Source organism: Clavelina lepadiformis, chromosome 2 (genome assembly GCF_947623445.1).
Source record: "Clavelina lepadiformis chromosome 2, kaClaLepa1.1, whole genome shotgun sequence".
Taxonomy (NCBI): domain Eukaryota; kingdom Metazoa; phylum Chordata; class Ascidiacea; order Aplousobranchia; family Clavelinidae; genus Clavelina; species Clavelina lepadiformis.
The window spans coordinates 484,073-507,829 of NC_135241.1; the positions used below are offsets into that span (position 1 = coordinate 484,073).

Below are 23,757 nucleotides of genomic sequence, written 5' to 3' on the forward strand. Positions count from 1 at the left end.
GAGCTATTTCGTATTTAGGGTTTAATTGAAGTTAGCTTTATGTTGGCTAAAAGGTAGATTTGGGCTACATTTAACTTGGGTTAACAAGAAACTGTGAAAAATAGCCTGAAAACGTCTGGTCAGAACGTACAATTTTTTCTAGTGAGAGAGTGACAGCTTACTAATAAATAACCTGCTGGAAATACCCGAAAACGTTTCAGGGCTGAATCTCCCGCGACACGCTTCATTGAGCATTGACCACTGACTAATCATTTAGTCTGGCATAGGCAGCATCTGCAATAACATCCTCAATTCTAGCAGCACTCCGCTATTGGTGACGTCATGCGGGGTGCAGTTCCGTTTGAGGGCAGTGTGGGTGTTAAGCTTTGGCCGCCTGCATAATATAGTAGAACCCGATTAACACTACCAGCCGCTTATTGTATCTAAATTGCTTGGGACGGAATTCTCCTAAACTTCTCCCATTATAAAAACATGCATTAATACATCCAGCCACACTTAATACATCAACTTTCGATTCCAGATGTAGACTAATTGTCATTTAATGCGTTCAATAAATGGTCTATAAATAATTATTTATTTTATTATAGTTCATTATAATGAACTAATGTGCTAACTGAGCGTATTGTTGGGGTTGTGAACAGTTGTTAATTAAATTATTGCTGGATCAATTGTTCGCTAATCCGACTCCATAGATAGCGCATTCATTACCCCTGATTGCCAGTAAAGCATCACAGCATCAGAACCAAACTATCAATGCCTTTGAATCATCATTTATTACAGGTTCTCAACGGACGGTTACTGTTTTCAGAGCACAAAATAAAGCTGCGTTCGGTTGACTGCAAATTACCAACTGTCAATATCAGACTAACGCGTTGAACGCTGTAGTACAAATGATGTAATTAGGAAGTAATCAAAACAGGGTCGCGCATTCTGAACACGGGCAAAATATTGTACAGCGCTTATTGTTAAACACACAAAATAAGGCACAAATGACATTATAATATCATCAGATCTGCACGAGAATTCTGTAGGAATAAGCGCTAATTATGACAATTAGCACACTAACATCTAATTGATCAAGGGCTATTTACTGTAAACAAACAATAACAGACTGTTCTGGAACATCGGTCACCGCAACTGATACAAACAAGTATATTTAGTGCAGCCTTGCCTTTGTTTTAATCCACGTGTTTGACAAATACTGAACACATTGATACATTTTTACTGCAGGAGTTAGCAGTTTCAGAAAAACTGATCATTACAACCATCGCTCATTAAATCGGCTGGTCCCGAGTCCCGAGGTGAATGCACAACCGAACTCTGCTGTGACGACAACACCAGAAGTGTTTTATTGGCTTTTCAGTTCGATTGAAGTGTCAACAATGATACAGAATAGCGAGGAAATTGTTTGAGTTACGCAAACCATGTTATAGTTGACCACTTTATCGACCATTACACTGCAAATTCTGGACGATAACACGACCGAGGTTTAATAACGAGACCGAGACCCAACATACCACATTTACCAATACTAATAAGGTAACAGTGAAGAAATTTGATTGATCTGCCGCGCCCCATGCTTACTACTCATGCGCTAGATTGCTGAATGAAGGAGAGCAGACATTGATTAGGGTCAATTTATTTACATTAATCTATTTACATAAAACCACGGCCAGCATCTTCCCCACTCTGTCGGGGTCAGTTCCTTTTAATCTTTAGACGGCTTTCCTCTGCTTTCCATCTGGGGTTACTGAGGGGGTGGGGGAGGAGGTGCCGGGGGCATCCCATAGTTCTGCATCATCCCCATAGACGAGTAGCCCATGTCACCCACGTTGCCCTGCGAGTTATCCCCTGATCCTTGTCCACCAGGGGGCGGTGGAGGAACTGGTCCAGGGCCGGTTGGCATCGGGGGTGGAACTGGTCCCGGTGCACCCATGCCCCACATACCCATGTTGCCGTAACCACCCATCCCCATGCCCCCCATAGAATTGTCCATGCTCATTCCTCCCTGAGCATTGCTGTAGTAGGAGCCGGCATCTGAAAGCAACAATAGTGGGGGTTTAGTGAGGGGTTTGGTGCGCGGCTGAAAGCTCTGGTTGAACTCACCTGTGTATGAGCTGCTGCCCGTCGTCGAACTTCCGCTCACCCCGTCTCCGTCCTTGTCCACCGCGCTGGTCCCATCTCCGCTGCCCCACTGCTGCTGGCTCCATGGCGCCTGGTTGTTGGTCGTCCCCGATGAAGGTGGGGGTGGGGGCTGAGGGGCACTGCTAGGGGGAGGAGGGGGAGGCTGGTTGAAGTAATTGCCCCCTGACTGGTCCCCGTACATCGAACCCATCATGTTTGAACCATCTTGACCCTGCATCCACGGAGGCATCGACCCATCACCCCCCATTCCATCACCAGGGGGCATGTTAGGGAAACCACCAAACGGAGGAGGGCCCATGTTGCCGGGAGGACCCCACTGATTGGGTCCTGGTGGTCCCCCGTAGGGTCCAGCTTGCATCCACGGAGGGGGTGGTCCTCCTTGGTTCATCATGCCGGACCTGTGAATAAAATAATGTCAACCTCAACAACCACAGCACGACGATAGACCACTAGACCGCAAACAATGTCGTAACTACCTGCTATTATATCCCCCGCCGTTGCCACGACCACCAAACCTCGGTCGTTGATTCTGAGGACCTCCGAATCGAGACGGACCCCTCGGGCCAGACCATGGGGGCCTGGGTCCACCAAAGCGATTAGGCGGACCACTATTAAAGCCCCCTTTTCCTGTACCGGACTGATTGGGTCCCTGGTTGCCGTCACTGCCCCCGTTTCCAGATGGGGGGCCTTCTCCGAGCTCGGCCATCAAAGACATATACTGTGGAAGCACCATAGACATCATATTAACTTCGGTACAATATTTCCGTAGAAAGTGAATTGAATAACACACACAAGCACTATAAATGATTATATCTTTACAGGATTACACCTTTTTTATACATCTTGCATGCAGTAAAAGCTTATTTTAAAACTTCTGAATAACTTGAAGACTTTACTGGTACTGGCAAATCACTAATACGCAAGGAAACAATTAACAACAACTCGAAGTTGACTTCGTTTTGAGCATCAAAGACAAAACTAACGCCCATCTTCTTAAAATCGGCAACATCAAATATTAATTTGGCGTTAAACTGTGATTTTTAACTGAAATTCAGGTAACTCAGAAAATATTTATTGCTTTTTTTCACAACTGAGTTAGGAAGAATTTACCGCATATATTGGTCTTTTTGTATCAGAAACATGGTTTCGTGATAAAATAATCAAATGAAAATAATGTAGACCCCTACCTACCCCAGAGAAACTTTTGGTACAAAAAACAATTTAAAACCTTTCTTTAATATTCTGAAAATTGGCATGTATATAAAAACATTCGAACAGCACCTCGCTGTCCATCTTTGCTCGGTCCACGTTCCCACCGGTGCCACCTTGCTGTTGAAATGAGCTGCTAGGAGCGCTGGCGACACAATCCTGGGCAAGATGACCTCTGCCTCCACATTTGGTGCAGACGGTCGTGTTCGTTATGTTCTGGTTTTCTGGTTTAAGCCACGCACGCTCCCTGTTTATATCAATACCATGTTATACTTGTCAGCATGACAAAACACTCCCTTGTGTTGTATCAATGAACATCTTGTATGCAGAATGAATACAAGAACCAAAACAGTGAAAAGCATTTTCTTCTGTTTTGGCTCATGTATTCGTTTTGTGCACTATTTTGTTTTGCTCCTTAATAGACATCTTACTTGGGCATCAAATCTTCACGCAGGGTTCCGTTAAGTTTTGCCAACTCCATCAACTGAAGTTTTCTAAGATCGTTCTCTTCCTCCGGTTGCTCGATTCCCTGCAAAATATTTCAAGAGAAATTTTGTTGACGTGACGGAACAATGTCAAGAAACTACATTGAACATAGCAGAGACGTCATGATTCGTGAGCAGCGTGTCAAGCTACATTGGTAAATAATTTACCGATTTAATAATTTGGTTGATTTCTGCGACAGCTTTCTGAACATTCTCGATCGAAGTTGATGACACGAGCGCATGAAGCGGTTCATCCTCTCCGGGGAGGGGCTGGCCATCCTTCCTCCCAATCTTGCCCTCCTTAACCGACCCCTTTCCTCGTATCATGATCTTGCAATTGCTCTGCGGACGAATTGCTGTGAATAAACCTTAATAACACGAAGGATAAATATGATGTCTATCACACCTCTTTCTCAATCTTCTTTAAAGTGTTTCCCCGCGGTCCGATCAGAAGTCCGACGAAGTTGATGTTGGGATTGCCGTCCTGTGGAATCATCACCCTCTCGCTTATTCTCTGCATCATCGGCCTGCAAGGATCACAACTTGCTCAATACCTTTACCCACTTGTCAACGTAAAGAGATCTCTACATGTCACTTTATTGTGACATCATATTTACTTGTAATCCATCGGTGGTTTGTAATCTGTGTTCAGTTCCAACATCTTCTGGATGAGCTTGTGTCTTTCCTCTTCGAGCGTCTTCCTCGTTCGGTACTCCCTCGTATTCATCCGCTTTCCCTCCCCGTTGTATATCGGCTCCGGCGACGGAGATCTAAGACAGAGAAACATAAACCATCAATCACTAAATCAGGGACTTCCCTCATCACCACAACACACAATCAAGCGCAGATAGCAGTAGCGGGTTATCTTAATACTAAAGTTCAATATGCTGTGAATAATGTTGACCTGTTGCTGTAAAAGGATAAAATAACCTGAAAGCGGTTAAATTTTTGGGTTAATTAAATTGTTGTTATAACTATCTCAGTTCATTTCCAACCAAGAATTTAAATTTCTTTTCCTATCAAGAATTTAAACTTATGGAAGAGCACAGACACAAATTATTTAAGATTGCTCTTGAAACAAACTGCATCACCAAATATATTCCGGGTTTCAAACCAACCGCGAGGTCAAGTCAATCAAAAAACGCATTTCTTTTCGAAATGTAAATTAAGTTATTGACAAGAACTTAATTATTATTGAGCATATTTAGACTTATCAAAGATATTTACTAGGAATTCATATTCTCTTAAAGGTAGAAATGTTAACAGTAACACCGTAATTCATAATGATGCCATGATCATAAAGCAATTATTCATTCTGAAACATTAGCGCAGATTTTAAGCTGTTCATCCTACCCGCCACTTAACATGTGAATAGTTACAAACATATCGATGAATGCTAAAGCCTGCAGGATGTAAAATTAAAGTGTTTATTAATAATGATACGCCTTTTCCGTGCTGTTGAGTTGATCAGCGAACGAATGCAAATTCACCAAACCTGTCCTCTGGATTTGGGGGAATTCCCAGATCGCCAGACTTCAACTTCCTGGAGATGTCTTCAATCTGTAGCTGAACTGTTAGGTTTTCGGTTAAATGTGAAGTTAACCGAAAAGGGATGAAAAAACAGGAAATGGGTTATGTTTGAGCGCATCTTATTACATATACACATGTGCCCTCTATTGCTATTTGCATATAAAATATCCTAATGTAGATATATAATTTCAACGGTTACAACATAAATGGGCCTGCACGAAAATATTTTCAATGACATGTTGAGTAGCTCAGAGTATGACTGATGAAAAATACTTTATAACTAATATGCAAACACTGGGCTTCATATTCATCCTCCACTGAAAATCAATAAACACAAAATCCTTCAAAAGTTGAAAAAAAAGTGAAAAAATACCTCGTGCAAGCCATTTACGTCTGTAATTAAAGTCATATATATATAGCTGAAAGGTTTGAAGAGAAACATACCACAATGGCAACTGTACAATAACAAAAGTCGTTATACACATTTTCGTATAAAGGCAACACTGGCTGCAATAATAGCAGCTTCCATGTAATCTTGTTAGCATGAATACTCTGTCACTTACCTGGTTACTAGGTAGGCCTACCACATTATAAACAGATACGATCAAGTAAGAAATAAAGTCTCACCTATATAAGCTTTCTGCTGCTCGGGAGTCAAGTGTGTCGGAATTGTGGCCGGCATGCCAGGAATCTCGGTCTTCAGAGTAACGTTTCCCCACCGACTTTTCTTCTTTCGTTGCCGACCCCTCTCATGATTCGTACTACCTCCACTACCTCCAATGGCTGTCTGTTGGGGAATAGGAGCTGGAGCTCCAAAACTTTGTGAAGGGTTTGCTGAGGGCCAGCAGTTTGCTTGATCGTCCTCTGCTGAACAAGTCATTATATGACGTAAAATAACAATCAGAAAATAATTATATACATAGACAGCAAATAAATAGAAAAATGTGGTGATTATAATTTATGTTAGAATCTATTTTAAGAAGTTACCTTTCTTGGTCAAATGAGCCAACTTTGCCAGATTAGCAGCAGCCGCCTGAGCTGCTTTCAATGCGAGGGCAGCATTGCTAGAAACGGAGTCATTCCCTGCAGCAGATTTCCTCGGAGGTTCATCACGAGGAGGTGATGATGTAAATGAGCGTTTCGCTCCAATCGCTTTGTTCCGTGCTCCAAGTGGAATTGCGTTTGCTCCGGTAAAGCTTGACCCTTGTCTCCGAGACATACTCAGCAAAAAAACAGGCAAAATCACTTGCTTCAATTAAAAAATAAGTTTTCCCAATAACGCTAGAAAACCTTTGCAGCCCCTAACCTGATAATTAAATAACCAGCAAGCTGAGAACTTATTTGAAATATTGTACTAAGTGCAACTGATGCTTTCATGGCACAACAACTTTATTGAAAAGTTATTAAGGTTAAGTTGAAAAATTGAAGTTTTTTAACTGAACAACTCTAGCACAGTTTAAAGATGAAGAATTGGTGGTTACATTAATTAAAGAAAGATAAATTTCAAAAAAACGTACATAGCTTCAGTGGCGAAGCCAAAATTTGATGTTTGGGGAGACAATTATGCTATCGCTGGCTAAATACTGGAAATTCTCATTTGTGTATCTAAAATGGGTTATCGTAGTCTTGTTATCGTGTTGCAGGTTTTCATTGGTACCGTGTTAAAACTGACTTGTGTTTACACAAAATAAAGCGAAGATAATTAAAGCAATGTTTACGCTGGATGGTTACCTTAAATTTCTTGAAAAATATTTGGATTGACATTCTACACTAACCGTTATTGAATGAAAAACATACTTTCTGCATGCGCTAACCTTAAGTGCAAGTATCCTTATCTGTTCGATTAAAAACTTAAATTCACTACTGCCACTGTAGCAAGCGAAATTGACTCAAGACACATCGTCTCGTTTTTTTTGTAAAACAACATTCTGCATAAAAGTCACAAATGAAATGCTGTGATTTTTTGTTTTGTGAAAGCGATTTTTTAAAATTTTATCACTACTGTACCGACTTAATATAGTTTGAGCAACATGTGCCATGCTGAACTGCTTTCTGGAAGGCATTTTTCTGCAGTTTTATGACGTTGTACTTAGGGGTGCACAATACAGAATATCGAATCTTAGAGATTCGAATCTCAATGTATTCGAATCTTATTTGCAGTTTATTTTCGGATATCAGGATTCGAAATTAAATCTGTTAAATGAACAGTGTGCAACGTTAAACAAATGTAAAGTTGATATTTTCCGTCTTGCGCGCCGCCTTTTTTCTTCATAGACTGTTTGTTCCAAGCGCCTTTTTTCTTCATAGACTGTTTGTTCCAAGCGCCTATTTTCTTCCTTCATAGGGTTCACGCAGTTATCATAACTGCAGACACGCAGTGCGTTTCCGTACGAGTAAATCATTTGTCCTGCCTAGATTTTAGTTTAATCATCCGTAACGCAAAACAATGAAGCCAACAAAAAGCTGAAGTTTGCACGCGCTGCATGTGTGTGCGGGCGAATGATTCATTACGTGTGCTGTGCAGTCGCGCGCGCATTGATTCACTCACCAACCATGCGCTTGAGATTCGTAAACAAGTACAGTAAGCAGTAGAGTAGTAGACTGTATGTAAATGTAGAGGAATAAGGTAATCTATTATCACTGCGTCATGTCGACTGGTCGTGGGCGAAAAAAAAGTTCCAGCGTGTGGGAACATTTTGGTAAGCCTGATGAAAAGAACAGCGTGGTTTGTCCCCATTGCAAGGCAATTTTATCATATTGCAACAGTTATGGCAGTCTGTTGAAGCACTTGAAGAAAAAGCATGTGTTCTTAAATATCAGCGGAATTGAAGGCAGTCTCTCTGAAAGCGCAAATAACAACAGTAGGAAGTAGGAACAACACCAGTAGCAATTACAACAGTCCAAGGACTCGTGGAAGAACTGTTACCTCTAAAGGTGGCCAGTGACTTTATTGAAGGAGATAAATATGTGACAACTGCAGCCGTTATACCATTAATTAAAGGGCTGTTGAGTAACTATTCAAGCTCCTTCTCTACAAGCAGTGCTAGTGTGCATATTTCTGCATTTAGACAAGAGATTAAATCTGCTATAGAATGCAGATTTAACTTTGCTGTTGCATCTGATGATGTTCCATTTCCATCTTTATTTGATATGGCAACATGGCTTCACCCAGCATACAAAGAAAAGTATTTTAAACCGCATCATGCAACAAGGGTTCGTCTGCATTTAAAATCAGAAATGATTTCTGACACAACCATAGCAGTGATAGCACCACCCCATAATCCCATTCCTGTTGGCGACAGCACCACCAGTTCTGTTTCCATGATGGAAAATTTGTTTAATTTAGGAATAGAGGTGCAACAAAGCAACCAAGAAGATGCAGATGAGGGAGCTGACATTGACACTATCGTAACTAATGAGGTTTCAGCCTACCTAAAAGAGAGCTCCAATAAAACAGACGTGTTGGAGTATTAGAACTTAAAAAAAAACAATTCCCTATGTTATACAACATTTTCCAGAAATACCTTTCGCTGCCAGCATCATCTGCAGCATCAGAAAGGTGCTTCTCCAGCGCAGGGCTAACTGCAACCGTCCTGAGATGTCGACTTATCGAAAGTCACTTAGAAGCACTGAATATCTTACATTACAACAAGCAGCATCTTGATTAATTCTATGATTCGATGTGTAAATGTGTTACCTCCGAAAAGTATGGTATTAAAACTGTTGGTAGTGCAGGTGTCAAGAACTACACGGCTCTATGCTTGAATATGAATCGTATGATGCTTGATTTAGCATATGTTATACTGTTTGTCATGTGATACTAATACAATTCAAAATAATGTACAAATATTTTTGCTTTTTGTTCGTTATTATTTGGAAAAAATTGCCTAGAAAAAATTGCCGCGTAATTTCAGAATAGATTCGAAATTCTGGATTCGAAATTAAGTATTCTAGAATAGCCAGGTATTCTGTATTGTGCATCCCTAGTTGTACTGTTATGTTGAGAATTGCAGTTCAAAACTTACAAGCGTTATACCAGTTCCACTATACTATGAACCCTTATCATGCAAGCATGCATGCGCGATGATGTGTTTTGCGAAGCATGAATCGAAGTCAGAATTTCCATGTAGACATTGTTTCCCTTGTCCCCCCGGCTGGCTTTGCCACTACACAGCTTATTAAATTTTAAAAATAATATCAGTCAGATGGGGTTTCTCTTCTCAGACACTGATGAGAGAACCTCGTTTAGAGCCTCGGTGCTTTCTGCAACATTTCATCTGATCTTTGCATTGATCGATATATTTTCTTCTTGATTTTTCCATGGTTTGTGTGTGTGTGTGCGTGGTTTGTGCAAACTCTGCACTTTAAGAAAGTCGCAATGGTACATAGACCAAGTGATCTAGGGAACTAAAACATTAGCAAGTTGTGAGATGACACTTCCTGGAAATGACTTCCATTGATGCTCTTGTTATGTGTGTGCTGTGATACCATCATGGGATAAAAAAATCAATACACCTAAATCAGAGTAATCAATAGAACGGACTGAAAATTCATGTTGAAATTCAATGGTGAAGCTTAAACAAATCAAATCCTTAACCTTGTCCATTCCCCGGACTAGAGTATGACACAGGACACAGAGTGTGGCCTTTTTAAGCAAGATCTTGTGTCTGCCAAACAATCGAAAATGACAAGTGAGTTGCGCAAAAATGCTCATAGGCAATGAAAGCGTGCAATGACACAGTAATGTGCAACATATTAACTTATTCAATCTTTAAACCAATTAAAAATTGAGTGAACAAAAATTCTGTCCAAGCCATTAAGTGCAAAATAATGCACTTTAAGTGCGGCACTGACGATCATGAAAAGCAGTATTAAGTGTGACTTTGCCAAACTCTGCAGTCTGACTAATTCCAACTGTAATTATGACCAGTTTTGGTTACGGTATAAAGTAAAATAAAGCTTTTGTAACAAGATAAAGTAAGGCTTGTAGAATCTCAAAACTGAAATATAATTAGACATATACTTAAATATATTACAGGTAAGCGTCGTCAGTGTATAGAAATGGGCATGAGCGCGTTTCTTTTTTATGAGCGTGAGCAAGAGCGACGCTCTTTTTCAAATTTGGGAGCTTGAGCATGTTACTACTTTAAGGCTACCCCTCATTGCTTTTTTTGCTCAAACAACACCATGAAAGCACAAAAGGGAAAAAAATTAAGTTAAATTGAAAATCTAAATTTTTTTAACTGGTCCAGGCTTACAAATTTCATGCTATGAATAAAGGAAAACTGCTTTGAGACAAACTTGAGGCAATTCACAAGTAACCACCACGGTGCAAATATCTTTGAATTGCCAGTGAACACAGTGCAAAGTGTGGCTGTGAGTGCAAAGCACCTGCTGTGAGTGCAATACACGGTGCAAATATTTTTGAATTGCTAAAAAGAGCAGGAGCGGCGAAGAGTGCGCTCTTTTTCTCAGCGAGGAGCAACCACTCTTTTAAATAGAGCGGTTGCCCAGCTCTGTCAGTCTGTCACCAGCGACTGTTTAAGTTAAGTGTTTGTAGGTTTGTGTATAGGCCTATGTTTAGTCAGTTTTAGTAAAAGATTAACAAAAAATGCAGCATTTTTAAAAATGAATTTCTTTCTTCAGCTTCTAGTATAACCATTTGCAAAAATTTTTTAGATTACACCAAGGTGCAACAGCCAATAAGCACAGTGCAAAGTGTGGCTGTGAGTGCAAACCACCTGCTGCAAAGTACGATACTCAACAAAGTGTGGGACTAACTTTTTTATCTTCAGGCCGACTTACAATAAACAAACAAGGCAAATTGGACGATTTAAACGACCAGTCATAATACAAAAATAGAGCTCAAGTACACACCGTCACGCCAAACTTTCAGAATTTTCAGAGCTCGCAAGCATATAGGCTAATTTCTAGTCGAAAACTGCGGCTAATTTGTGAAGTACGGTACCGGTACTCCAGACTGAAAAAAATACATCCTATACCAAAGTAACTCGGAATTTTTTGGTGTTTCTAAACACATTACTAGCCCTGTGAAAACATCCTTGACACTTGATTACAAAAATACAAGAATCATTAGCCTAGTTTTACAACTTGTCGCATTTCCCGCAACTCTTGTGAGAAAGTGCACGATGGTGGAAAACATTTGTGACGTTCAGGTGACGTTTACCCACAATGCTCTGTGAATATATTTTAGAAAAATGCTGGGCAAAATTCTAAACATACCGTGCTGAAGTGATGGAAAAAGGTCAAAAAGCTTAGGACTGCCTAAAACACCGACACAGAAAAACTGGCAACAACACCACAAACAACGCGATAATATATTCCATCAATATGATTATTTATATGGTCGCAAGTGTATAGTCAATGTATAGAAGTAATCAAAGCTATACTCGCCCACCATAATTGGGTCACATTTGCAAAGTGTGTTTCGTGCAAACAAGATTAGCACAACTCCGGCATTGGGCTTAAATTTTCCTAATTCTCGTTTTGGTTTTTGTCCAACGACTTTGCCAGCAAATAAATTGCATCAGTGTTCACACTAAAGTCCGAAAAAAAAAACAAGCATAAGTGTCCACTAATGCGTAATAATGGGCACAAAGTGTAGCATCGGATAAGTACGATTTCCAGAATATGTCAAAAACATATTTGTAAATGCAAACTGTACACTGTACAAATTGTTTCACAGTTTGCAATTTAAGTCAGTCAGACGCTTTCTAGAGATATATCTCCACGTCAAGTTATGACTGTGCTTCACCACATATTGTTTGCCAATAAAATAAACATCAATGTAATAAATATCAAGTTAATTTCAGTCGTGGATCAGAGACGGCTCAACAACATATACATAACGTAATGTCCATTGTTGCGCTATACAACATTGTAATGTTTGAAGTGAACGCAGCCATGAGATTCACAGTAACATCACTAAAAAACGAGTGTGGGAAACTCGAAATTGTTACACTGCTACAGTTATTGACGCGGTTTCCTGTTTGCCTTCCCGAATTCACCCTGTTTGGGACCACTGCACTTTTGTGATGTCATATCGAAACCAGCCTTCCTAGTTGATTTTCCGTTCTTCGAATGCGCACATTTCAACACCTCGCGGATTCCCTGAGTGGCTTTTTATCGGTACGTGACCTGTTGTGGCCATTTTTGATTCGGCTGGATGACGTATAGTCAGAAGCACAGTATGGTCAGTCAGATGTAGTGTGGTGAAGATGGGGTGTAAAATCTTGCAATAGGCTATAATCTTGTATAGTGGTGGGAGTCAATACGCAAAGTAGATAAGAATAAAGGTGATTAGCCGGGGACATCGTTTATTTTAGCTGTGGCTCTTTTTCAATTTCAATCAAATCATTTTTGTAATTTTGTTCAAAATTTATAGGGATATCGGTCAGGCTGTTATAGTTAAAATAAGAATAAAATGAAATTTAGAATTTTTTCCAAAGAATGCGATTTGTTTCTATAATGATATTTTGATCAATTGAAAATTTCCAACGGTTACAAAGGCAACATGCAACAAAACGAAATGTATTAATAATAAAGCGTAAATCCAGTGACGTGTATTGTATAGTTGTTCTATTAATATTTTGTAGATTGCGTAAACACTTCAACGCTTGCACAATTAGTTATTCAGAGATTAAACTCGGGTAGTGTAGAGTTGGCCACGCACTCGGGGTCAACTGAGTCCAGATCAGCTACAAGTGATGGTGATATCACAATCGCGTCATTCTCTTCCACTTGCAAGTCATCTAAAATAACGGCGGAGAGACTACAAAACAAATTTTAACAAATCTTTTGTTATTTTAGTTGCAATACTTTACATGAGATGAGCTGCCAAACCGGTTGTCATCCTTCAATATTGTGTCGCATATTCTTGACAAAGATTTGTTTGGGTCCAAAGCATAATCTTACATTCAACTTATTTTGACTTTGCCATCTTCCGCGCATGCAAGTTGAGGCGAGGGCGGGTTAGTGGGGTGGGGATCGCACAACTCATCTTAAACATAAAGAATTTCAACACCGTAATCAAACCCTAAGATTAATTTTTTGAAGTAAAACATGACACCAAATTACTAAATGAAAATTAGATTACAGATTGTAGTTTTACCTTCGGTAACTCTAAATTGTTTTTTGGTAATTTGAAGGCCGACAGCTGATCCATAAATAACCAGCTGGAATTATCTGGAATACGATGGTATTGCTTTGAAATAAATGCGGCATGCGTTGGAATGAATTACGATGACGATGTGATATAGGCTATGTCGAGTAGCCTCAGGCTAAGATGGTTTTCGTGTTATTGTTCGCGGGAGGTAACTCAGAGGTAACTAATTTTAGATCCTTAGCACCACCACGCGTTAAAAACTTGAGGTACCTCTAACTCAGGGATTACGGAGGTGTAGTGAAATGGTTGTATATGGCAGCTGAACTTGTTAAGTTGACCCACTTCAATAATTGCTTGTTGAAATGTTTATTGCGGACGATGATATATGAGTCTCATAAGGTCGTTGTCTGCTTTTCTCAACCTCGGGCTTAATTGTTCACCTTGACGAATTATTGTCTTGTGAAGATGACAACAAAGTTGTCTAACTTGATACTGAACTTCTTCAAATTGAATTCAACAATGGTTATGTTACGAACTTTGTTCCTCACATGTTGCGTGGTTGGTTTATCATCGTGTTTTCGTTTGAAGCGTTTTTACCAATCAGCACTTATTGCGTGTTTATTAACTATTTTTATCACGTGATTTGGCACCCTTGTTAAATATAAAGATTGTGCGGTTTTTAGAGAGGTTAGTCTGAGTCGGCGTCTGGCTGAGACCAATAAAATGTGGCTTTTCGAAGAGCATCGGTTTGTTTCATTAGCGTGAGAAACCTACACAGTCTCACAGTTGAAGGTTACTCACAGTTACACGCAGTTAAAGGTGTCGCGGTTCACCGTAAATGTGAAATTAAGCCTGGCTACATGAACGAGAAAAAAATCCTTACAATAACACAGGAATGAAAACTGTATATACTGAATATGTTGAAGCTTTGTTGAACGATAATTATATTTTCACAAATCATTAACACAGCAACAGCAAAAAGACGTCCATGCCACAGCGTTGATCTTAGTAGACTTTTTTCATTAAACAACTGTGTAATAAACTCAAGCTAATAACTTTGTGATAACAATGCACCGGATAGACACGGACGATATCTGTAACAAGTCTTAAAACGGTAAACAGGAAATTATTGGCATACAACGCAAAAGTTTCGCTTAGCAGATGTGCGAAACCAGGAAGTCGTCGGCACGATATTTGTATCAGGTTTCGTAAAGCCAATTTCCGTATACAAAATTCTAAACAGTATTCGATCTGTATGTTATAATATTATCACAGAGGTAACTCTAACGCAGGGTTTACGGAGATACAAATTCGTGTTCGAATTGGTGGTGACGAAATATAACTGGTGGTGAATATATGACGAGCAGCCGCAGGCTATGATAGCGATATCAAGGCGTGCTCTGAAGGCATTGCCTTAGAATAAATTCGGCATGCGTTGGAATGATATATGACAAATAGCCCTAGGGCCTAGGCTATAGGGGAGACCGGGGTTAGTTGAACAGCGGGGTTAGTTGAAAAATCGCAGTTTTAGTACTCCCCGAACATCTTTGTAAATCTTTACTGCCCCTTAGTGATTGATAACGATGTTATCTATTCGCCATGTTAATTTTATTGGTCTCAGAGCAGAAGCATAATATTGGTTCACGTTTTTCTGTTTTTTACAGTTTGAACTAAAATTCGAGCTTGTTGGTAAATATAGTGTAACATAGTGCTCTAGAGAGACAATTGAAAGTTCATTAGTCTATATTGACCGTAGGTGCCATGGTACCAGAAAAGGCAGAGGCAATTAAATTACCTGGTTTAGTGGCTACATAAAAAAGTAAGGTTTCTCTCCCATGTGCATACGGGGTTAGTTGGAAAATTTTGAATGGGGTTAGTTGGAATATGTAAAATCATATGAGTAAAAATTTCTTTTATTAATGCTTGATGGAATTCATATTTTTTACTTATACAACCTCGTACAGTTAAGTTGGAACTTGTTATTTGATACAGATCGATAAATAGGCCTATCTACACTTTTTAATTGAAAGTATGCGCGAGTATAAACGCAAAACTCAACGTGGATCTACGCGGATCAATGAAACGCTGTCAGCAGAAATTTTTCTTCCCTGTTGACTTGTCGGGCTACAATCCACAATAGATTGATTGACATTCAAAGAACAGACACTTTTGAATACTGTATATAACAAATTGATATATTTTCCAACTAACCCCATGTGGTTTTCCAACAAACCCCGGCTTCGGGGTTAGTTAAAAGATGTCTGAAAAAATAAAGTTTGTGCGTAAACCTGTAACAATTTCTGGTCAGTCTTTTGTAATAAGTTGTAGACCAGCGTAGTCATTATGCCAGACTAGATAAATGTTTCGAAGATCATTCTGAATTTTGGTGGTTTAAATTTTCCTAAAATTTTATCCAACTAACCCCGGTCTCCCCTAACAGCGAATTCTAATTAGCTGGAATACGATGGAATTGCTCTGAAATAAATTGGGCATGCGTTGGAATGAATAGGAATAATAACGTTTGTACATTGTGATGTTATGATCATATGTTGTAATCAGTTGACTCCTGAGTGTTTATAGAGAAATAACGACTGTGAATACAGTGCTATGTACTATTCTGTATGGGACGTTCTGTTAATGAGAGTGAAAATATATCTTAGGCTACATAGGTGATATGTCTTCTGTTACGTATCAGTGTAATGTGTGTAATAAACAATTTACTACATTCTGTAAGTTAGCAAAACACAAAAAAGCACACAAGAGCATCCAATTTCTCTGTAAACTGTGTGATAAAATCTACACAAGGAAAGATCATTATCAAAGGCATTATCGGTATAAGCATGCTTGGAATCAGTTGAGAATAGAAGATGCCTTTGTAAAAAGGTGAGTACAATACGAAACAAACCTATTCCATACAATATCAATTATATTCAGTTGTATCTTTCAGTGACAGCACCCCACCCTCTGAACAAGCGACGACCAGAAGATCTCAAAGTAATGCTACAGACCGAGAAGGCAGCGACGAAAGGAAAGACATGTATTCATATACTCTGTGTTGTGTTGTTCCAATGAGTTCTGTTGTTGATTGTCCGGGTCATACAAGTCCGGGTTGTGATGAAAAGTGAGTTTCTACTAAAGTGTATACAGCAGCGTAACCACTAAGTAAACGTGCAATCTGTAGGAATGAAATATATGAAGCAGATGTAGTACAACTGGAAAGAAAGATTGGGAATTGCAAGCAATGCCAGCATGAATCAGATTTTATCAAGAATGAAAATTACTCACAAAAGAAGCACATTTGCGTAATTTGTAAGGAAACCTTTTCTACGGCAACCAGTTTAGATTGTCATATGAAATCGCACATCAGTAGGAAATCGGTTTCAAATGGCCAAGTATCTTTGATGCTTTCGCCAACACAGCAAGAGCTTACAAGCACTGGAGAAGGAAATAACTATCATCAAATGTCGTTATTTAGGAAACCCTTTCATTTTGACTGGAAAAGCCATAACCCTATTTTAAATGTTCTTCAAAATGAGCACCTAGTTTCGTGTAAAATATGCAAAAAGTATTTTTCTTCTGAAAGTAGTCTTTTCACACACATGCGCATGCATGCAATTTATACGTATAGCTGTCCACTATGCCAAAGAAAGTTCATCGAAAAAGATCAACTAGAAATGCATATGTTGCGACATGAAGGTAAAAGATTGTTTTCATGCTCCATATGCAACATGTCCAGCATCCGGAAGGAGGAAATACAACAACATCTTGCCTGTCATGCTAGCGACAACCTAAACAATATTTGACTGGACAAAACTGTTTGAGCTAATGTAAACAGTCAACTGAATTGTTACAAAAACATTTATCACTTACTGACAAAAAAACATTCCTGATGCCCATTGTATTAGAAAGAATTTCATGTCGGTGCTTTAACAATAAAACATGTGATGATCACGTTAAAGAAAGGTTAAAAGCCTCAGATGTTTGACAAGTTATTTTCTGTATTACCATTGCTGGTAACACCGCTGAAACGCCTTCTCTGGACTGACGTAAAACTCTTCTGTGGCTTTTCAACGTGGCTTCCATTCCTCATTTTAATCGCGTCACTTTCAGCATGGGGAAAGAACCAGACGTAAGTCGGTGCTCAAGTCGAGCAAATCCTTGCCAATCCGTAGAATTGGAAAGACAAATTGGGAAACGCAATCAATACCAGCATGAATCAGCTTTTATCAAGAATGAAAATTACTCACAAAAGAAGCATATTCGCGTAATTTGCAAGGAAACGTTTTCTACGGCAACCAGTTTAGATTGTCATATGAAATCGCTAATCAGTGAGAAATCGGTTTCAATTGGCCAAGTATCTTTTACGAACTCGAGAACTTAAACATTGTTACTTCATAATTACCATCGATTGCGCACTTTATGATTGAGTTGTAAGTGTTGATAGGTATGAACTAATTAATAAGATTTCTATGTTGGCCATGCTACAGCCATGTGCTTTCTTGGTTGTGCATTGTGATTCGTATGTGGAGTAATACGTTCATGTTCAAGACTGTCTAAATACAAGAGATTCTGCCGAACGTCTTATCGACTTAGTTCAACACATAATATCACGAGAGTAGCGATATTAACATGGTGGCAGCGAATCCTGTGTTGTAACAAGTTGATCCTACGAAATATACTAACATAGACCTACAATACTGTACCGTACTAGCCTATTTCCTGATAGTATCCATGCGCAATGGAAGGATTACGGTTACCAGAACCTCTAGACATACATTCAGCGTCTTTAGCGGAAGACTACCGACGTTGGAAAGAACAGGTAGAAGTCTATCTTATAGCCAGTGGAGCTGATGCGAAACCTAACAAAGTTCAGCGATCAACCATTCTTAATTGTGCTGGATCTGATATGATAAGTGTAGCCAAGCACTTCATTTACACAACAGGTCAAGACAAGGACAACCCGGCAGAACTGTTCAACAAAATGGCCGCATATTGCAACCCAAGGCAGCATGAGTCCCTTGAAGCATATAAATTCTGGAGAGCCACATGGTCAACAGGCAACTTTGATCACTTTTTAATAGAGCTTCGAAGTCGTGCAGAAACCTGCAATTTTGGAGACATGAAAAGTCGCATGCTACGTGACAAGATAATCTTTACTGTTCCTGATAAGGTGCGCCAAGTGCTACTAAGAGAAAATGACCTCACTCTTGACCGAGCCATTCAAATCTGTCGTTCTTTTGATTCGTCTGGTGCACAATCGCAACAAATGCAAGTTGAAGATGGTACAGTACAAAAAGTCAGTAGCAACAAGCATGAATATGCCAACAGAGGAACCCGTCGTCACACATCACTCCTGTCAGAGTGCAACTTTTGTGGTAAAAGCCATAAACGTGGAAAATCATTTTGTCCTGCGTATGGGAAGAAATGCGCAAAATGTCATGGTTTGAATCATTTCAAATCAAAATGTCGATCACGAGTTCACTGCATTGAAGATAAGCAAGCTACATTACGAGAGGTGGAAAATGAACCCGAACAAGAATTTTTGCATGCTGTGCACGATGGAAAAGACAGACTGACTGCTTTACTTCAAGTAAATGGTTGCACGGTACGATTTCAATTGGATACCGGTGCTGACGTCAATACCATATGTAAGAAGTATGTGCGATATACTCAACTCCAACCTTGCACCAAACAGCTGACAATGTGGAACAAAACCAAAATTAAGATAGCTGGTCTTGCAACGTTAAATGTCACCAACACAAAAACAAACGAGGTATATCCTGTATTATTTCATGTTGTTGACAATAATTTGAATTGCTTACTAAGTTATAGCACAGTAACAGAAATGAATTTGATAACTGTTAATGCTGATTCGTTTATTGCAAATGTTGTACATGATGATGTTATTTTGGGTGATTTAGGTACTGTATCTTTAACTGTTGATAGTAGTGTCAAACCGAGAATTTTACCTTGTCGCCGCATACCTGTAGCCTTGCAAGAAAAAGTTAAGCAAGAGCTTGACAAATTGGTTGCTAGTAATGTCATTTCAGTCATCGATGAACCGACTGAATGGGTCAGCCAAATGGCTATTGTATCCAAGCCTAATGGAAAGATAAGAATCTGCATTGATCCACAGCCTCTCAATGTCGCCTTACAGCGTGAACATTACAAACTGCCTACCTTGGATGATATATTGCCTGCTCTGAAGGGTGCAAAAGTGTTCAGCAAACTTGATGTTAAGCATGCCTTCTGGCACGTTAAGTTGGATGATGACTCCAGCCGACTGACTACTATGATTACCCCTCACGGTCGATTCCGATGGAACAGACTTCCGTTTGGTCTGAAAGTGAGCAGTGAGATCTTCCAAAAAAGACTACACTCAGCCCTGTCTGGACTGCAAGGTGTATTTGCAGTGGCAGATGATGTAATTGTTATTGGTTGTGGAAAGACCACAATCGAGGCTGAAACACACCATGACCAAAATCTAACAAAACTACGTGAGAGATGTCATGAATGTAACATTTTACTAAATGAAGAAAAAACTGTAACCAAAGCTTCGCAGATCACATTTATGGGTCACTTGATCTCCAACAACGGAATAGCACCTGATCCTGCGAAAATCGAAGCAATTCAACGTATGCCTTCTCCTGAAGATGTTTGCGGTGTGAAACGATTTTGTGGCATGGTACAATATTTGGCTCGTTTCCTGCCAAACCTAGCCAATGACCTGGAACCCTTACGGAAACTGACGAGGAAGAATGAGAAATGGAATTGGAGTGAAGAGTGTGAGAAAGCAATGAATAAAGTTAAAGAAAAGCTCTGCGAAACTCCTATTCTGACATTTTTTGATCAAAGAAAAGATCTAATTCTTCAAGTAGACAGTAGCAAAAGTGGTTTGGGAGCAGTGTTGCTTCAGAATGATCAACCCATTGAATATGCTTCTAGAGCCCTGACAAAGACAGAGCAAAATTGGGCTCAGATTGAAAAAGAGCTTCTTTCGGTTGTGTTTGGTCTGGAACGTTTTGATCAGTATACGTACGGACGAAAGGTTATAGTTCACAATGATCATCGACCCTTACAGTCTATTTTAAAAAAACCTCTGAGTCAAGCGCCAAAGCGTCTCCAAGCTCTCATTATGCGCCTGAATCGTTACGATATTGTTTTTGAATATGTCCCAGGCACTGCATTAGTAATTGCTGACACATTAAGTCGTGCCTACCCGGAACTTCTCGATCAACCAAACCGAATCGCACAAGTGGTTACAGAACCAATTCTAGATGAAATTCCTGATGAACGGTTAAAAGAAATAAAGAGTGCAATACAAAAGAATGAGGAATCCCAACTCCTGCTCGAAGTCATCAAGAATGGGTGGCCAGACAACAAAGAACATTTGCCTCCCATCATCAAACCTTACTTCTCCATTCGTGACACACTGAGTCAAGAAAATGGCATCATTCTAAAAGGCGAGAGAACCTTCATCCCTCAACCTCTTCGATCAGAAATCAAATCTCAACTCCATTCAGCTCACCTTGGTGCTGATAGCATGTTACGAAGAGCTCGCGAAACCGTTTTCTGGCTAGGAATGCCAAACGAATTAAAACAACTGGCTCATGATTGCACAATATGCCAACAAGCAAAGCCAAACAACCAACGAGAACCATTACTGCTACATCCCGAAGGTTTATCACCATTTGAAAAAGTTGGTGTTGATTTATTTGAGTTGAACCAAAAGTCTTATTTAGTCACGGTTGACTATTTTTCAAATTTTGCTGAAATTGATGTCATGACCTCAACAACTGCAAAGCACGTAATCATTTCGTTGAAGCGTCATTTTGCCCGATATGGAATTCCTAAATGCATTGTATCTGACTCTGGACCCCAGTTCATCTCTACAGAATTTCAAAGATTCTGTCAAAAATGGGCGATACAACACTACAAATCATCACCAGGACACCAACAATGCAATGGAAAAGCGGAAGCTGCTGTGAAAACACTAAAGAACATGCTGAGACGTACTGCACAAGATGGGAAAGATCAGTGGCTGGCACTTCTGGAATTGCGCAATACGCCACGACAAGACGTCAACTGCAGTCCTACAAAGATATTGTTTGGTAGACCAACTCGATCAGTGATACCGATTCACATTCCAAAAAGCAAACATCTTGACATCAATCGTCGTCATCAACGCCGCACCTCAGTCAAACAAACCTACGATAGCAAAAGTCAACCAATGTCAAAATTGTATATCAACCAACGAGTTTATTTCCAAAGTGCGGAAAAGAAGGGATGGCAAAAGGGTAAAATTGTACGCATACTTGGGCCTCGTTCATATTTGGTAGAATCATTGGATGGTTTTCGTTATTGTCGTAATCGAGTACATATTCGTGTTGACCATAGCAAGTCTAACAATGTGTATGAAGATACTGATTTTAACTTTACATTTTCGACACCAAACCAAAACAGTCAACCCACAGCTAACAACTACACTGTTGCTAACACACGACCTAATCGTACACATAGAATGCCAGTAAGATATAATGATTATGTACTGTAAATACTGTGTTTGTGTCACCTTGTTCTGTACTGTAAATACTGTGTTTGTGTCACCTTACCTTCACTGTTTTATTTCTTGCCACTCATTATGCATGTAGCTTTAAACTTCAAGTGTGCCTCACATATATTGCGAGTAGTATGTTATTTCAGTATTTTCTGTGTGATGGTATTTCAGTATTTTCTGCGTGCTCATAAAGCCTTCTCACTGTTAGTCTTTACTTAAAGAAAGGAGGATGTTGATAGGTATGAACTAATTAATAAGATTTCTATGTTGGCCATGCTACAGCCATGTGCTTTCTTGGTTGTGCATTGTGATTCGTATGTGGAGTAATACGTTCATGTTCAAGACTGTCTAAATACAAGAGATTCTGCCGAACGTCTTATCGACTTAGTTCAACACATAATATCACGAGAGTAGCGATATTAACAGTAAGTATAAGTTTGTGGACACCAGCAGATCCCACACTATTCAAAAATGGGCGGAAAAATGTTTCCGCGCAACGGAATATTTCAATCGTAATGACCTGGAAGTGTAGTGATGTTGTGGGTTGCGAACCAAAACTGTTTGTTAGCTATGGCGTGCAATCTGTTACATAGTGGAGACTTTCGCATCAGGAAGTTCGTAGCTTTTCTCTAGTGAACTGCAGCTCGTAAGGAGGACTTTTAAGGACTTTTTAAGACAGTTCGTCGAGGACTTGAACCTTATACGTCCGTTCCAAACATCCTTTGTCGCAAATGTAGTAAAACATCTTATGCTCTGTGACTTGCAAAAGGTATCGTTAAATTATTTCATAAACAACGCCTCTTCGAGCGGGGAAACGTCGGGGAAAATGGACAAATATGTTATGGACGTTATGGTTTATAAATAGTAATATTCAAAACCATAACGATTCATGTTTAAATAGAGTACAAGTACAAATGTTTCATTTATTGTTTTAGACAAATAAATTAACATAGGTTACATAAACGTTCTATGGCCATGCAAACTAAAAATGAACGTATACCTTGCCACAAACTACTACTGTATATGTGTGTTTACGGGTAAACCACAATATCCTTTCCGACGACGCATCCTTTCTAGATTTTCAAGGTTTCACAGGAAATAAAATATTTTATAATTGCTCAAATCATTTAAAAACGATTATTCTAGATGTCGTGGTTGAATATATGAAACAATTTAATTCGCTTTGTATTTACTAAAACTAGCTCAATAAGAATAGATCTATAAATACATTTCGAGATTTTGATTTCTGTAGATACGTCTACTGAGAAAATGTTTATGTAATTTCGTCGCAATAAAAATCTAGATTGGCGATGATTTGTTTGGCGTCTCCAATTCCTAAAATCAGAGACGGTAAAAAATAACACCAGAGTTGAATCCCGAAACTAGTTTATGCCCCAAATCATTTGTAAATATTAAGCTGTAATTTGATGACCGCCTTTCAAGACAATTTTATCATTTAAAAGAATGTTTCCAAATAAGACGAAAAACGTCAGCACTTAAGATTAAAAGTAAGACGAGTAGCAGAGTTTAAACTTGGAAGTAGTGGCATGAGGAGTGCCAAGTGTTTGGGATTTGATTAAGGTAAAGTGTAATGTTGACATTGCAATGGCGACGCATGGTCGAAATAGAGTAAGTGGTGTACATGGATCACAACATTATTAATCAGAAAATAACTTGTCAAACATCTGAGGCTTTTAACCTTTCTT

At 39.3% G+C, this 23,757-nt stretch overlaps 1 protein-coding gene across 2 annotated transcripts; it reads right to left on the bottom strand.

The window, feature by feature from the left end:
* Positions 1 to 1,319: 1,319 nt before the first annotated feature.
* On the bottom strand, positions 1,320 to 6,692 carry LOC143446382 (splicing factor 1-like). 2 transcript variants are annotated; one of them, XM_076945988.1, is made up of 11 exons: positions 6,357 to 6,692; positions 5,997 to 6,233; positions 5,335 to 5,410; positions 4,457 to 4,609; positions 4,246 to 4,366; positions 4,008 to 4,181; positions 3,786 to 3,883; positions 3,427 to 3,601; positions 2,622 to 2,863; positions 2,107 to 2,543; positions 1,320 to 2,037 (listed from the first exon to the last, which is right to left on the bottom strand). In XM_076945988.1, exons 1-11 carry the CDS (start codon positions 6,586 to 6,588, stop codon positions 1,748 to 1,750), a joined length of 2,235 nt encoding a protein of 744 aa, XP_076802103.1. In that variant the 5' UTR covers positions 6,589 to 6,692; the 3' UTR covers positions 1,320 to 1,747. The 2 variants fall into 2 exon arrangements, with proteins under 2 accessions (XP_076802103.1, XP_076802102.1); XM_076945987.1 differs by having other exon boundaries at positions 5,997 to 6,236.
* Between the last annotated feature and the right edge of the window lie 17,065 nt (positions 6,693 to 23,757).

Excerpts from the sequence above, each read along its gene's own strand:
- LOC143446382 (XM_076945987.1), bottom strand. The coding sequence starts at position 6,588 with ATGTCTCGGAGACAAGGGTCAAGCTTTACCGGAGCAAACGCAATTCCA. Across the intron at positions 4,182-4,245 it reads TAAAGAAGATTGAGAAAGAG|AGCAATTGCAAGATCATGAT; the intron begins GTGTGATAGACA and ends ATTCGTCCGCAG. Across the intron at positions 3,602-3,785 it reads CGTGAAGATTTGATGCCCAA|GGAGCGTGCGTGGCTTAAAC; the intron begins GTAAGATGTCTA and ends TGATATAAACAG.